Raw genomic sequence first — 12,115 nt, 5'->3', positions numbered from 1 at the left:
CTCTATTTCCCTGCAAAGGTAAAGCATAATGGGCTACTATGCATTGCATAGCAGCCCATTATGCGTCACTTACCTGAAACCTGCGATGTCACCGCCGTCCCCACTAGCAGGGAGCGTCCATCTTCACCCCTCTTCCTTCTGGGGTCGCAAACTCCGGCTCTGTGACTGGCCGGAGTCGCATGACGTCACTCCCGTAGGAGCCACCAGTCATGGCACGACCCCTATTAGAAACGGGACGATGCTTTTTAGTAAAAATCTCCTAAACCGTGGAGGTTTAGGAGATATTTCCAGCACCTACAGGTAAGCCTTAATATAGGCTTACCTGTAGGTAAAAGTGGTTGTACAGGGTGTGTAATCACTTTAAAGATGACCACGGATGAAGTGATATCCGACCATCATTTGCAGGGGCTGGTTTGGGGTGACGCCACTGGTTCTGACACACCGTTCCTTAGGACTGGTGCCTAGAACTGGATGGCATACTCAAGTTTGATTTCAGGGTACTTTTTTGCGCATTGCCAGTCTGCGCAAATGTGTATGGAGATGTTTGGCTCACAATACCATGGTGGGATTTTTACACAATTTGCAGTGCGCTTCCATTGTCAAGCAATTCAGCGCGACTGAAGTCGCACCTGAAATCACATCCGTGTGAACCAGACCTTACGCCCAGCATCCCAACAGTAGGTCTGACCCGGTTGGATTTTAACCCTACGTTTACATAAAGCCTTCAGAGTTCCATCAGCTCAAGTGAAACCAGGTAGTTTTCAGTATAAGATTAAAACGTTATATCAATCGATACCCATATTTAGAGAAATAAATGACTTCAGGCGACGCACAGCTGCCAATATTTGGGCTGATAAAGCGGAGAGATCCAGCAGGCGGAAGGTACCGGTAAGTAACCCAACGTCACGTGACCTGTGAGGAGAACAGGTGTCACCACGAGCGCGGCCTATCCCCTCCGCCATGAACACGGGCCAGGTGACGGGCACTACAAGGGATGCTCGCTCTAATGAATGGCCGTGTAAGCGGATTAGTGGCTCCGGGCGGACAGAGGCTTCTGGAGACAAAGATGGTCAGGAGAGAGGGAGCGGCTCCCCCTCCGCCATCACACTCCTTACCGGACAGAGCCGTGTGTACGGAGTCCGCCGGGGCCGTATAGAGCGGCTCACACAGCGGGCCCCGGGTCATCCTCACTATTGTGTCCCCGCCCCAGCTGCACCCGGCATGGCGCAGGCCTCACTTCTACCACTTCCCGTCACCTCCGTGTAACGGCAAGGCGGGCGGCGGTGCCGCGCACTCACATGTTGGTACAGTTCCCCCGGCTTTCCGTGCACGCTCCACGCTGCTCTTCTCGACAAGACCGCCGCACGCTTCTCTACTCCTCCCCGTGCTCTCCCGGGCCCGAGTGACGTCACCGAGCGAAGGGTGGAGACTGGCCTCCGGCTCATTCTGAGGTGGGGGAGAGCGCGCGCACAGTCTCGCGGCATCACAAAAGAAAAGTGAGAGGTAGTGACGCCCCGCCCCCTTCTCCTCAACCGCCGCTCTGCAAGCTGAGCGCGCCCTAGAGAGATGTTGAGGGCGGGGCGTGCTGCGTACGCGGCTTCTATAACGTTCCAGTACTTTCTAATGGCTGCTAGGGGATTGTACGAGATGTGTACTGGAAATGGCCTCTGACCTGGGTGTTTTTTTATATGCTTTGCGTTTCCTGGACGTAAGGAGAGTCAGAGAGGACTGACCTGTGTATTGTAGGGCCTGATCAGTCTTCGTCATATATCTCTATGGAAAAGGAGTTGCTAATGGACGAGTATAGGATAGGCCTCTGTAAGGCCTCTTGCATGCCGGGCGTTAGTTTAACCCTCAGAACGCCTGCTAGGAGATAAAGTAGCTTAAAGATTCAGTAAACGCTGAATATTGCACATGGGTTTAACCAATTCAATACCGGACACTTATACACCTTCCTGCCCAGACCATTTTTAGCGTTCAGTGCTGTCACATTTTGAATGACAATTATGCGGTCACGTGACACTACCCAAACATCATTTTTATCATTTTATTCCCACAAATAGAGCTTTCTTTTGGTGGTATTTGATCACCTCTGGGGTTTTTATTTTTTGCGCTACAAAAAAAAAAAAAGTTTCTTTGTTTCCTTTACAAAATTTTGTAAATAAGTAAGTTTTCACCTTCACTGATGGGCACAGAGTGCCATCCCTAACGGGCAATGATTGCCATTCCTGGTGGGCTTACCTGGTGGTCCTGGGGTGGAGGGGCTGCACTGATAATCAGTGCAGACCCCCCTGTCAGGAGAGTAGCCAATTGGCTTTCCTGTTTACACTGTGATTGGACACAGCTGATCATGTAGTAAAAAGCCTGTCAGAGGCTCTTTACCTCGATCGGAGATGCGGTGTGTCAGACTGACATATCACCGTGCTGTGACACCCCCCCGCGGACATGCGATCACAGTTTATCCTGCTGGACGTCATATGATGCCCAGTCAGGATAATTAAACCACTTTCTCAAGTCATCTTCCAGGACGGCACCCTGAGAGATGACTGGTCCTCCTGACAGGAAACACAATCAAGAAAGAGGTTAAAAACCCCGCCCCTCCCTGCACTCCTCAGTTTTTGATTGTGTTTCCCCACAGCGAAACAGTTTGTTTTTTTCTAATAGACTGAAGGCCGTGGGCTGGAAGTCTCCCCCTGGGCGCCAGACTGCAGGTTTTTGGAAAACCTTTGGGTTTGGTAGGGCTTGCCCTTCCCGGGGGGTTCGTTTCCCCTATTTTCTCAGGGGGGCAATGAAGAGCTCCCCATGAGAACTGGAGGACCCTGGGCACTGTGAGTCTCCAGAACAGCCTGTTTTTCTGCTGTTGCAGGTCTGTGCTCGGTCTCCTGGCCGCCTCAGCGCCGGCGGCTGTGTGTATGTTCGGCGCCATTTTGCGGTGGTCATTTCTGGGAGGAGATGACATCACGGCGGCCCGGACACTAGAGCACGCTGTCCCACAGAGGAGGAGGCGGCTTCGGCAAGATGGCGGCGGCGTTCGGAACGCCATGAGGAGCCAGCAGCCGGCTAGAACTACAGGTACCAGCGGTTAAGAGGGGAGTAGTTCCGGGCAGCAGAGGCAGCATCAGACAAAGAGCAGGCGTCCACTACTCACTTACTGCAATGGAGCAGGAGGAGTTTACAGCCGTTGTGGAGGCCACCGGGGGTGAGTCTATCAGGCTGGAGGAGATAAGGGAGGGGGTGGCCCTCTAGCCTTTCCCTCATAAGAGATCTCTGTTTAATTTTTACTAGCTAAATGGGCTTCTTGTTTTTGCAGACACAGAAACCCAGAGTGTTGCCAGTAGACCGAGACCCAAAAATCCTTCCCGTACCAAGAGGTGTGGGTACTGCAACGATAAACTAGCTCCAGAGCACACCAAGCCGTTCTGTTATAAATGCATTCATAAATTTTCAGGGAAGGAGACTTCAGAGGTTATGAGGGATTTTCTCTCAGTACAGTCTGAAATGCTGTCCACACTTAAAGCCTTTCAGGCTAGCCTCAATGCTAGGCAGGATAGCAGAGAAGGCTCATCCTCCCAGGAAAGTGCTTTTTCTAATGTTAGACAGGTGAGCACTGCTCCGCAGAAACCTCCATCTTCTCAAGATTCGGAGGAGGAGGCGGAGGAAGTGGAAGGTCCCTGCCGAAGTCTCCTTGAAGAAGGGGAAGACGCAGAAGATAGCCAGGAGGAAGAGGAACACTCCAGGCCAGGCCGACATATCTTCTCGACAGATGATATGGAGGGCCTCCTAGGGGCTATTTATGCTTCTGAGAAGATCCAGGAGCCAGAGGCACAGACTTCTGTACAGGATAGGTTGTGTCAGGGGTTGTCTAAGGCTCAGTCTAAAGTGTTACCTATCCACCAGTCTCTGAAAGACATTGTTTAAGAGAATGGAAGGAGCCAGAAAATAAACTTCAGAAGTTTAAAACCTGGAAACGCAGGTGTCCGTTTAAGGAAGAGGATCAGGAGAAGTTTTTTAAACTTCCCAAACTAGATGCAGGTGGCCCAGGTGTCTAAACAATCTGACCTGTCTTTTGAAGACGCAGGTAACATTCGGGACCAAATGGACCGTAGGTCAGAGACCCTTTTACGCAGGGCCTGGGAGGCCAATGCGGCTACTTTAAGTCCGGCTTTAGCTTCAGCGTGTATAGCTAGGAATACTAACATGTGGCTTAATAAACTGACTGATCATGTGGCGAGTACTTCCAAGTCCAAAGATCTTTTGGATTCCCTGGAGGTAATTGGTAAGGCGGTAGCCTTTCTTGCGGATGCTGCAGTGGAGTCGGTGCGGACATCAGCTAAGACAGCAGCGCTTCTCAATTCTGCCAGAAGAGCCATATGGGTTAAGACCTGGGATGGGGATCATACCTCTAAGACTAGGTTATGCGGCCTTGAAGGGTCTCTCCTGTTTGGTACAGGGTTGGACCAGACCCTCTCCAGATCTACCGAGAAGGGAAAGAAATTTCCGGTTAAACCTAAAAAGGCCAAAAGATTTTTTCGAGGCCCCCAGGTCAACAACCGGTTTAAGGACCGTAAGGAAGGAAAGAAATGGGGTGTTGGAAAAGCCAAACAGAAGGGAGCTCTCCTTTTCTCCGGCCCTAAGGTCGCAGACAAGGATCCTAAGTGACGCCAGCACCAAGGTGGGAGGGAGGCTGGCACAATTTATCCCTCAGTGGGAGCAGGTAGCTCGGAGCCCTCTGGTCCTTCAGTGGATACGAGAGGGCTACGGGCTAGAGTTTGCTTCCAGGCCCCCGCAGACATTTTTATTGACCTTTCTACCCAGAGAAAGATCCAAGGCCATAGGACTCATGGAAAGTATCGAGCAGTTGGCGAGTCAGAGAGTCATTATCCCAGTTCCGGCGGATCAGCAAGGAAAGGGTTTTTATTCCCACATCTTTGTTGTTCCCAAACTGTCCGGGAAATTCAGGTTAATCCTGAATCTAAAGAAATTAAATACCTTCCTGCGATACAAGAGATTTCGCATGGAATCGGTCTACGCGGTCAGAAAACTTCTGTTAAAGGAGGTTTTCATGGCTACCATAGACCTGAAGGATGCATATCTGCATATTCCCATTTTACCGCAGCACCAGGTATTCCTTCGCTTTGCTATCCGCACAGATCTGGGTACACAGCACTGGCAGTTCCAGGCCCTACCCTTCGGACTGGGGGCCAGTCCAAGGGTATTTACAAAGATCCTGGCAGAGGTCATCTCCTACCTGCACCTTCAGGGGATTTCCCTGATACCATATTTAGACGACCTGTTGGTCTACAACCTTTCCAGGGAATCCCTTCTCCGGGATCTGGACAGGGTAATATCCACCTTGGAGTCCCTGGGATGGTTGATAAGTCAGGAGAAATCCTCTCTGATTCCTTCTCAGACCAAACTCTACCTGGGTCTGTGGGTGGACTCGGTAGGGCAGAAACCGATTCTTCCGCAGGAGAAAATTGAAGCACTGATTGCTTCAGTGTCTTCAATCCGGCACCAGAAGGTAGTGTCCAGAAGAGTGATCATGAGTGTTCTAGGTCTCATGACTTCATGTATTCCGGCAGTACCTTGGGCCCAGCTCCACTCAAGACCCCTGCAAAATGTCCTTCTATCCTCATGGGATGGAAAAAAGGAATCCCTGGATACTCTGGTTGCCATCCCTCAAGGAATAAGAAATTCCTTACTTTGGTGGCTCAATCCCCAAAGGTTGGGGGGAGGTCATTTTGTGGTTCCAGCTCCAGCCGGTCAGAATAACGACGGACGCGAGCTCATGGGGATGGGGGGCCCATCTAGAAGAACTGCAAGCTCAGGGTGTGTGGGACACACGACAGAGAACTGCGTCTTCCAATTTCCGGGAATTGTTAGCTGTCAGGGAGGCTCTAATAGCCTTCGAGAGCAGGATCAGGGGGAGAGAAGTTCAGATCCTCTCCGACAATTCCACGACAGTGGCCTTTCTGAACCGTCAGGGGGGTACACGGTCGCTTTCCCTAATGAGTTTGACACAGGGGATTCTAGAATGGGCGGAGCAAAGGATACCGTTCATTTCTGCGGTACACATAAGGGGAATTTTCAACATAAAGGCAGACTTCCTCAGTCATCAGACAGTACAACAGGGAGAATGGGAGCTGAACCCCAAAGTTTTCACCATGGTCTGTCAACAGCTAGGTACACCGGAGATAGATCTCTTTGCCTGCAGGGAAAACAGGAGAGTCAAGAGATACTTTTCCCTCTGCAGGGAACGGGGGTCCGAGGGGGTGGACGCATTGGCTCAGGAATGGGATTTCAGTCTGGCTTATGCTTTTCCTCCCTTAGCTCTGATTCCAAGAATTCTTCAAAGACTAAGTCGGGCCAGGGGCAATTTGATCTTGATTGCCCCCTGGTGGCCCAAAAGGTCCTGGTTTCCCACGTTGTGGAACTGGGCGGTTTTACCTCCGGTTCAGCTTCCAGAATGTCAGGATCTTCTGCTTCAAGGCCCTCTTTTCCATCCGAACCCAGGTTTCTTCAGGTTGACAGCCTGGCTGTTGAAAGGGAGTGCCTGCGCAACAAGGGGTGTTCAGAGAAGGTGATTGACACCCTGTTACTGAGTAGAAAGCCGGTAACAAGGCGCATTTATGCTAGGGTCTGGGGGACTTTCTCCCGTTGGTATGAAGCGAGAAAAGTTCCCCAGAAAGAAATTCCAGTTATCTTAGACTTCCTACATGAGGGAGTAGACCGAGGTTTAGCCACCAAAACTCTGAAGGTTCAGGTGGCGGCTTTGTCTAGTTTTCTGGATGTTAAATTAGCTCTAGATCCTTTCATTAAGAGATTCCTGTCAGCTAGAGAGAGACTTTCCCCGGTGCAAATGAAGGAATTTCCACCATGGGATTTATCTTTAGTCTTGGAAGCCCTGACCAGGGCGCCTTTTGAGCCGTTGGCTCAATCTTCAGTTAGGCTGATTTCTTTTAAAACCGCCTTCCTTCTGGCTGTAGTGGGCGATTTGCATGCTCTTTCTATGAAGGAGCCCTTTTTCTGCCTGTTAGAATACAGAATTATTCTTAGGCAGGACCCTTTGTACCTTCCCAAGGTGGCTTCACGCTTCCATAGGTCACAGGAGATTATTTTACCCTCCTTCTGTCTCAATCCACAGAACGAGAAGGAAAAGGCCTTCCATACGTTAGATGTCAGGAGATGTCTGTTGCTTTACCTAGAAAAGGTTAAAGAGTTTAGGAAAACTCAGCATCTGTTGGTCAGTGGAGTTCGAAGAGGCGAACAGGCCTCTAGAATGACCATTGCTAGATGGATTAGACAGGCTATTGCCATAGCTTATGAACATTCAGGTCAGACGGCTCCAACTAATCTTAATGTTTTGCACAACTGAGAAGTGCAGGGAGGGGTGGGGTTTTTAACCTCTTTCTTGATTGTGTTTCCTGTCAGGAGGACCAGTCATCTCTCAGGGTTACCGGTAAGTGTAACTGGTCATTTTCCGGCTGTCAGGTGGTTAACCACCTCCATACCAAGCCATAGCTGAAAGATGGCTACAGCTTGGCTCTGTTGTTCTGGGAGGGTATTCTTTGACATCCTCCCAGAACACATCTCCCACGTGCATCGGGCATGCTCTATGTGATTGCTGTGTCCTTTGGAAACAGCTGATTGCAGATCAAGGAGGTAAAGGGCCAATCACAGTGGCTCTTTACCATGTGATCAGCTGTGTTCAATCACATGTAAACAAACTTGCAGGTTATTGGCATTCCTTTCCTCAAGCGCTGTCACTGTGTGCGGAAAGGAGAGTCGTTTACTGGAAAGTCTGACAGGGCACATTTACACAGATGATGAGGTCACTGATTATCATTGCAGCCTCATCAACACACATCAATGAAGAAGAAAAATTACTTATTTGCAAAATTTTATGACCGAAACTAAGAACTTTTTTTTCCCCCAACTTTCAGTCTTTTTTAGTTTATTTAGCAAAAAAAAAAAAAAACCCAGTGGTGATTAACCACTTGCCACCTAATCACGTACCTGTACGTCATATAGCTTCAAGTGGTTGTACCGGAGTGATGCTTGCAGCTGCAGGCATCACCCCCAAACCATTGTTTAGATTTGATGGTCGGCTCTCTTAATAACAACCAATGCGACTAAGCAGCCACTCGATTGTTATTACAAGCAGCGGGAGAGGACTCACCTCCCGCAGCTCACTCGGGCTCTCCCGTCCTACCGGAAGACCCGAGTGACCAGCCGGCACTTCTGCCGGCTGGTCAGAGACCCGAACAAAGCCGGAATCGGCTTTGATTGGATATGGTAACCCGGAAGCAACTTCATGACTAGGGTTGCACCGATACTAGTATCGGTTCCCATATCGAGTATTTGCACAAGTATCGGTACTCGTGCAAATGCACCAATACCTGAAACCGATACTTTCAGGCTCCGTTCTTTGAGCTGTCAGTGGGTCTCCCCTGTTGACAGCTGAAGTGTTAAAGAAGTCCGGTAATTGGAGCTGTCACAAAAAAAAGCAGCTGGAAATGTTTATTAACAACATTGCTCAGCTGCTGAAACACTAAAATAAAAAGAAACATTGTTTCTTTTTGTATCTTTCTGTTTCTTCATCTGCAGATCAAAGGGATGAACAAATGTTCCTCTGTTCAACCCCTTATTAACCCTTTATGTATAATCAGCCTTAATTAACTCCCTATTCTCCTCCATTTAATTATTATTTTCCTGCTTTTTTTTTTTCTGTTTATGTCTATTCTATAAACGATAAACAATTAAAACTTTTTTTTTTTTGTTTGCTTTGTTAGTGAATATTTTTACACATATATATTAACATATATTTACACATTTCACATTGAAAAAGTGCAAAATTCAAAAAAAAAATCTATTTCATTTGTAAATAACTTTTCAATGCTTTGTACTATTGCTGACAGCTGAAGTGAAAACAAAACAGTTGCAGTAGGTATCAGTAATTGATATCGGCGAGTACTAAAAAAAAGTATCGGTACTCGTACTCCTTGTAGAAAAAAAAATCGGTGCATCCCTAGTCATGACATAACGTCTGGCTTACTTACCAACGGCACGAGTTTTCAAATATTAAAAGTATTCAAAAGTGCAGATCTTGGCATTTTAAATACTTTCAAGTGCAGAGGGGGGGTCTGGGTTTTCACCCTAGATTCACACCTAAGCGTTTTTTTTTTTTAGTGTGTTTTGCAGAAACGCACTACATCTATGCGTTTTACAGCCAGTGCATTTTTGGAAAGGGTCGGGGACTTTTTTCCCGCGTTTTGCGTGTAATAGACTTTAATGGAATCGCACCAGAAATGCAAGTGTTGTGTTTGTGATGTGATTTGCAGTTTTTATTTTTCCATTTAAACATTGTATATAGCTGGTTGCTAAGGAGCGCCACCGCGTCCTTAACAACTGATGAGTCATCCGCTGTCAGCGGGATTTCCCGCTGACAGCTGAATGTAAAAAAAGAAAATTACTGGCAAAAAAAAAAAAAAAATCGTGAAAAAAAACCCAGCGTGGGGTCCCCCAGGCCCTTGGGGTCTAGTATGGATTTGAAGGGGACCTCCCCACGCCAAAATAAAAAAAATGTAGTGAGGTCCCCCCAAATTCCATACCAGACCCTTATCATGCAACCCGGCAGGTCAGGAAAGGGAGGGGACGAGCAAGCGCCCCCCCAAACCATACCAGGCCACATGTTCTCAAAATGGGGGATGGATGCTTTGGGGGCGGGGGTGCTGTACCTCCGCCCCCAAAGCACCTTGCCCCCATGTTTATGAGGACCAGGGCCTCTTCCCCACAACCCTGGCTGGTGGTTGTGGGGTTCTGCAGGCAGGGAGCTTATCGGAATCTGAAAGCCTCCTTTAAGAAAGGGGGCTCCGGATCAAAGCCCCCTCTATGTGAATGAGTATGGGGTACATTGTACTCCTACTCACTCACCCCAAAAAGCAGTGAGGTGTTAAAAAAAACAAGAGACGGTTTTTGACAAGTCCTTTATTAAAAATGTCCTCCATTGCAGCTCCGTCTTCTTTCTCTGGGACTGATGTCTTCTTCCTCTGGTAGTTTCTTCTCCCTCTGGTACTGTCTTCTCCCCCCTTGTGCTGTCTCCACCCTTGTGCTGTCTTCTCCCTCGCTGACATACGTGACGTCACAGGGGGCGATTCTCTGGGTGACGTCATCGGATAGCCATTAACGCATGGCTATATAAGAAAAGGCAGATAGTGGGAGACAACACAACGAAGGAAAACAGCGTTAGAAGAAAATCTTTTTTTGTTTTTAGAGGGTAAGCGGTGGCGAAGGAAGAAGCCAACTCAAGGAAAAGACAGTACCAGGGGGAGAAGACTGCACCGGAGGGAGAAGAAACTACCGGAGGAAAAAGACATCATTACCGGTGATAGAAGCTACGACGGGGGACAATTTTAATAAAGGACTTGTCAAAAACCATCTCTTTTTTTTTTTTTAACACTTCACTGCCTTTTGGGGGGGGTGAATAGGTAGGGGTACCCCTTACTCATTCACATGGGGGGGGCCAGGAACGGGGCCCCCTTTCTTAAAGGGGGCTTCCTGATTCGATATGCCCCCTGTCCGGCCATGGTTGTGGGGAAGACGCCCTTGTCTCCATCAACATGGGGGCAAGGTGCCTGCGGGGGGGACCCAGCTGACGACTTATCGGTTGTTAAGGATGCAGCGGCTGGCTTCCTAGTCCGCTCCTTAGCAACCAGCAATTTACAGTGTGTTTAAAGGGTAAGTTCACCTTTACAGAAAAATCTATAAGGTGAACTTACATAGGACCTTCTCCTCACCACCCCCCCAGTCTAACTGACCTGGAGCGGGGTAATATCCCGCTATGAGCCCTGGTATAGCCGCCTCACTGGTCCGGGTCTAAGAAATCCCCTCGGCTTAATCTCCAAAACGTACCCCATCAGGAGGTACGTTAAGGGGCATTTTAATTGGTCGGCGCTGTCATATGGGTGGCGCCGACCAATCAGAACCCGCGTAGCTCGTCGTGTCAGCAGGGAAGAAGAGAGAAAGCCAAGGGCATTTCTTTATCGTACATCACGGGACACAGAGCCACAGTAATTACTGTATGGGTTATATAGGTACCTTTAGGTGATGGACACTGCCACACCCTAGACAGGAATTTTAGCTCCCTATTTAACCCCTCCCCTTACTGGGAGTACCTCAGTTTTTTTGCCAGTGTCTTAGGTGTTGGTCACGAGTAAAGATGTGCTAGGCTGAGCTCCACTGGAATATTCCTTTGCTGGGGCCAGCTATGCAACCAGATCCATTCAAAGTGTCTTTTCAGGCTGAATTGAATGGTACCTAGCCTTCGTGTCGGAAGAAACAAGGTTTTGCCTGTAACGCTTCTCTTTTTAGAGAGCTGGACCCCGGGATCCAGTGCTTGGTGCTTTTTCCCAGTGCTTTTTCAGCCATATTTCCTGGCGGGGTGCTTTATGGGTCCAGGAGTGTGGATCCCACAATAAAAAGGGGCCCCGGTCCCTGAAGGTTTTTTTAAATGGAGCTCACCGTGAGTGGTGAAGATTGGGTCTGTCTGTTTACCACAGAACCATGCAGCTGGATAAGGTAAGTGGAGATTCATAAGGAATTTTCTAATTCTTATGGGTTTTCTCCTTTAAGTAAAATGTTGTCATGCCTAAAGTCACCACTGGGGGCTGTCAAGAGCACATATCTGATTCCATGCTTATCAGTCTTGCTCTGTGTCATTTCAAGCAGCGCGCTTCCTCCAGCCCAAGCAAGATGTTGGAAAGGGGGGCTTTTTCTTGTGGAATCCCCCACCTGGACAGGTATTTCTTCTCTCCAGGAGGTGAGGGAGCAGGGGTCAGTTGGCGGTATGCCACGCCACTCCCGCCGTCACCGCCATAGTATGGTGTTTTTCTCCAGCAGCTCTCCTCCTCTCCAGCCCCTCCTGCATGCTGGTCCGGCAGTCCTTTTTTTGAAAGGTGAGGAGGGCAGGGCTTAGCGTTGACTTGCCTCAGATGTGCACAAACGTGGGGCTTTTGCAGGTGCATTCAGCTAACAGAGGGATACAGAGCAGACGGGGACATGTGAGTGTTGGTGACAGCTGCTGGACTATTTGCTCAGCAAATGGTGCATTTTTGGT

At 48.9% G+C, this 12,115-nt stretch overlaps 1 protein-coding gene across 1 annotated transcript in view; it reads right to left on the bottom strand.

Annotated features, from left to right (window-relative positions):
- Nucleotides 1-1,437, bottom strand: part of PTGES3 (prostaglandin E synthase 3) — a 37,743-nt gene extending 36,306 nt beyond the window's left edge. Inside the window, exon 1 of the mRNA XM_073613914.1 lies at nt 1,299-1,437. Coding sequence (XP_073470015.1) covers nt 1,299-1,300 — 2 coding nt within the window. The 5' untranslated portion in view covers nt 1,301-1,437. The remainder of the gene's footprint in view (nt 1-1,298) is intronic.
- Between the last annotated feature and the right edge of the window lie 10,678 nt (nt 1,438-12,115).

The sequence above is a fragment of the Aquarana catesbeiana genome, linkage group LG02 (genome assembly GCF_042186555.1).
Source record: "Aquarana catesbeiana isolate 2022-GZ linkage group LG02, ASM4218655v1, whole genome shotgun sequence".
NCBI lineage: Eukaryota > Metazoa > Chordata > Amphibia > Anura > Ranidae > Aquarana > Aquarana catesbeiana.
The sequence above is the reverse complement of the archived record's forward strand: the minus strand, read 5'-3'. Positions and strand labels throughout refer to the sequence as shown.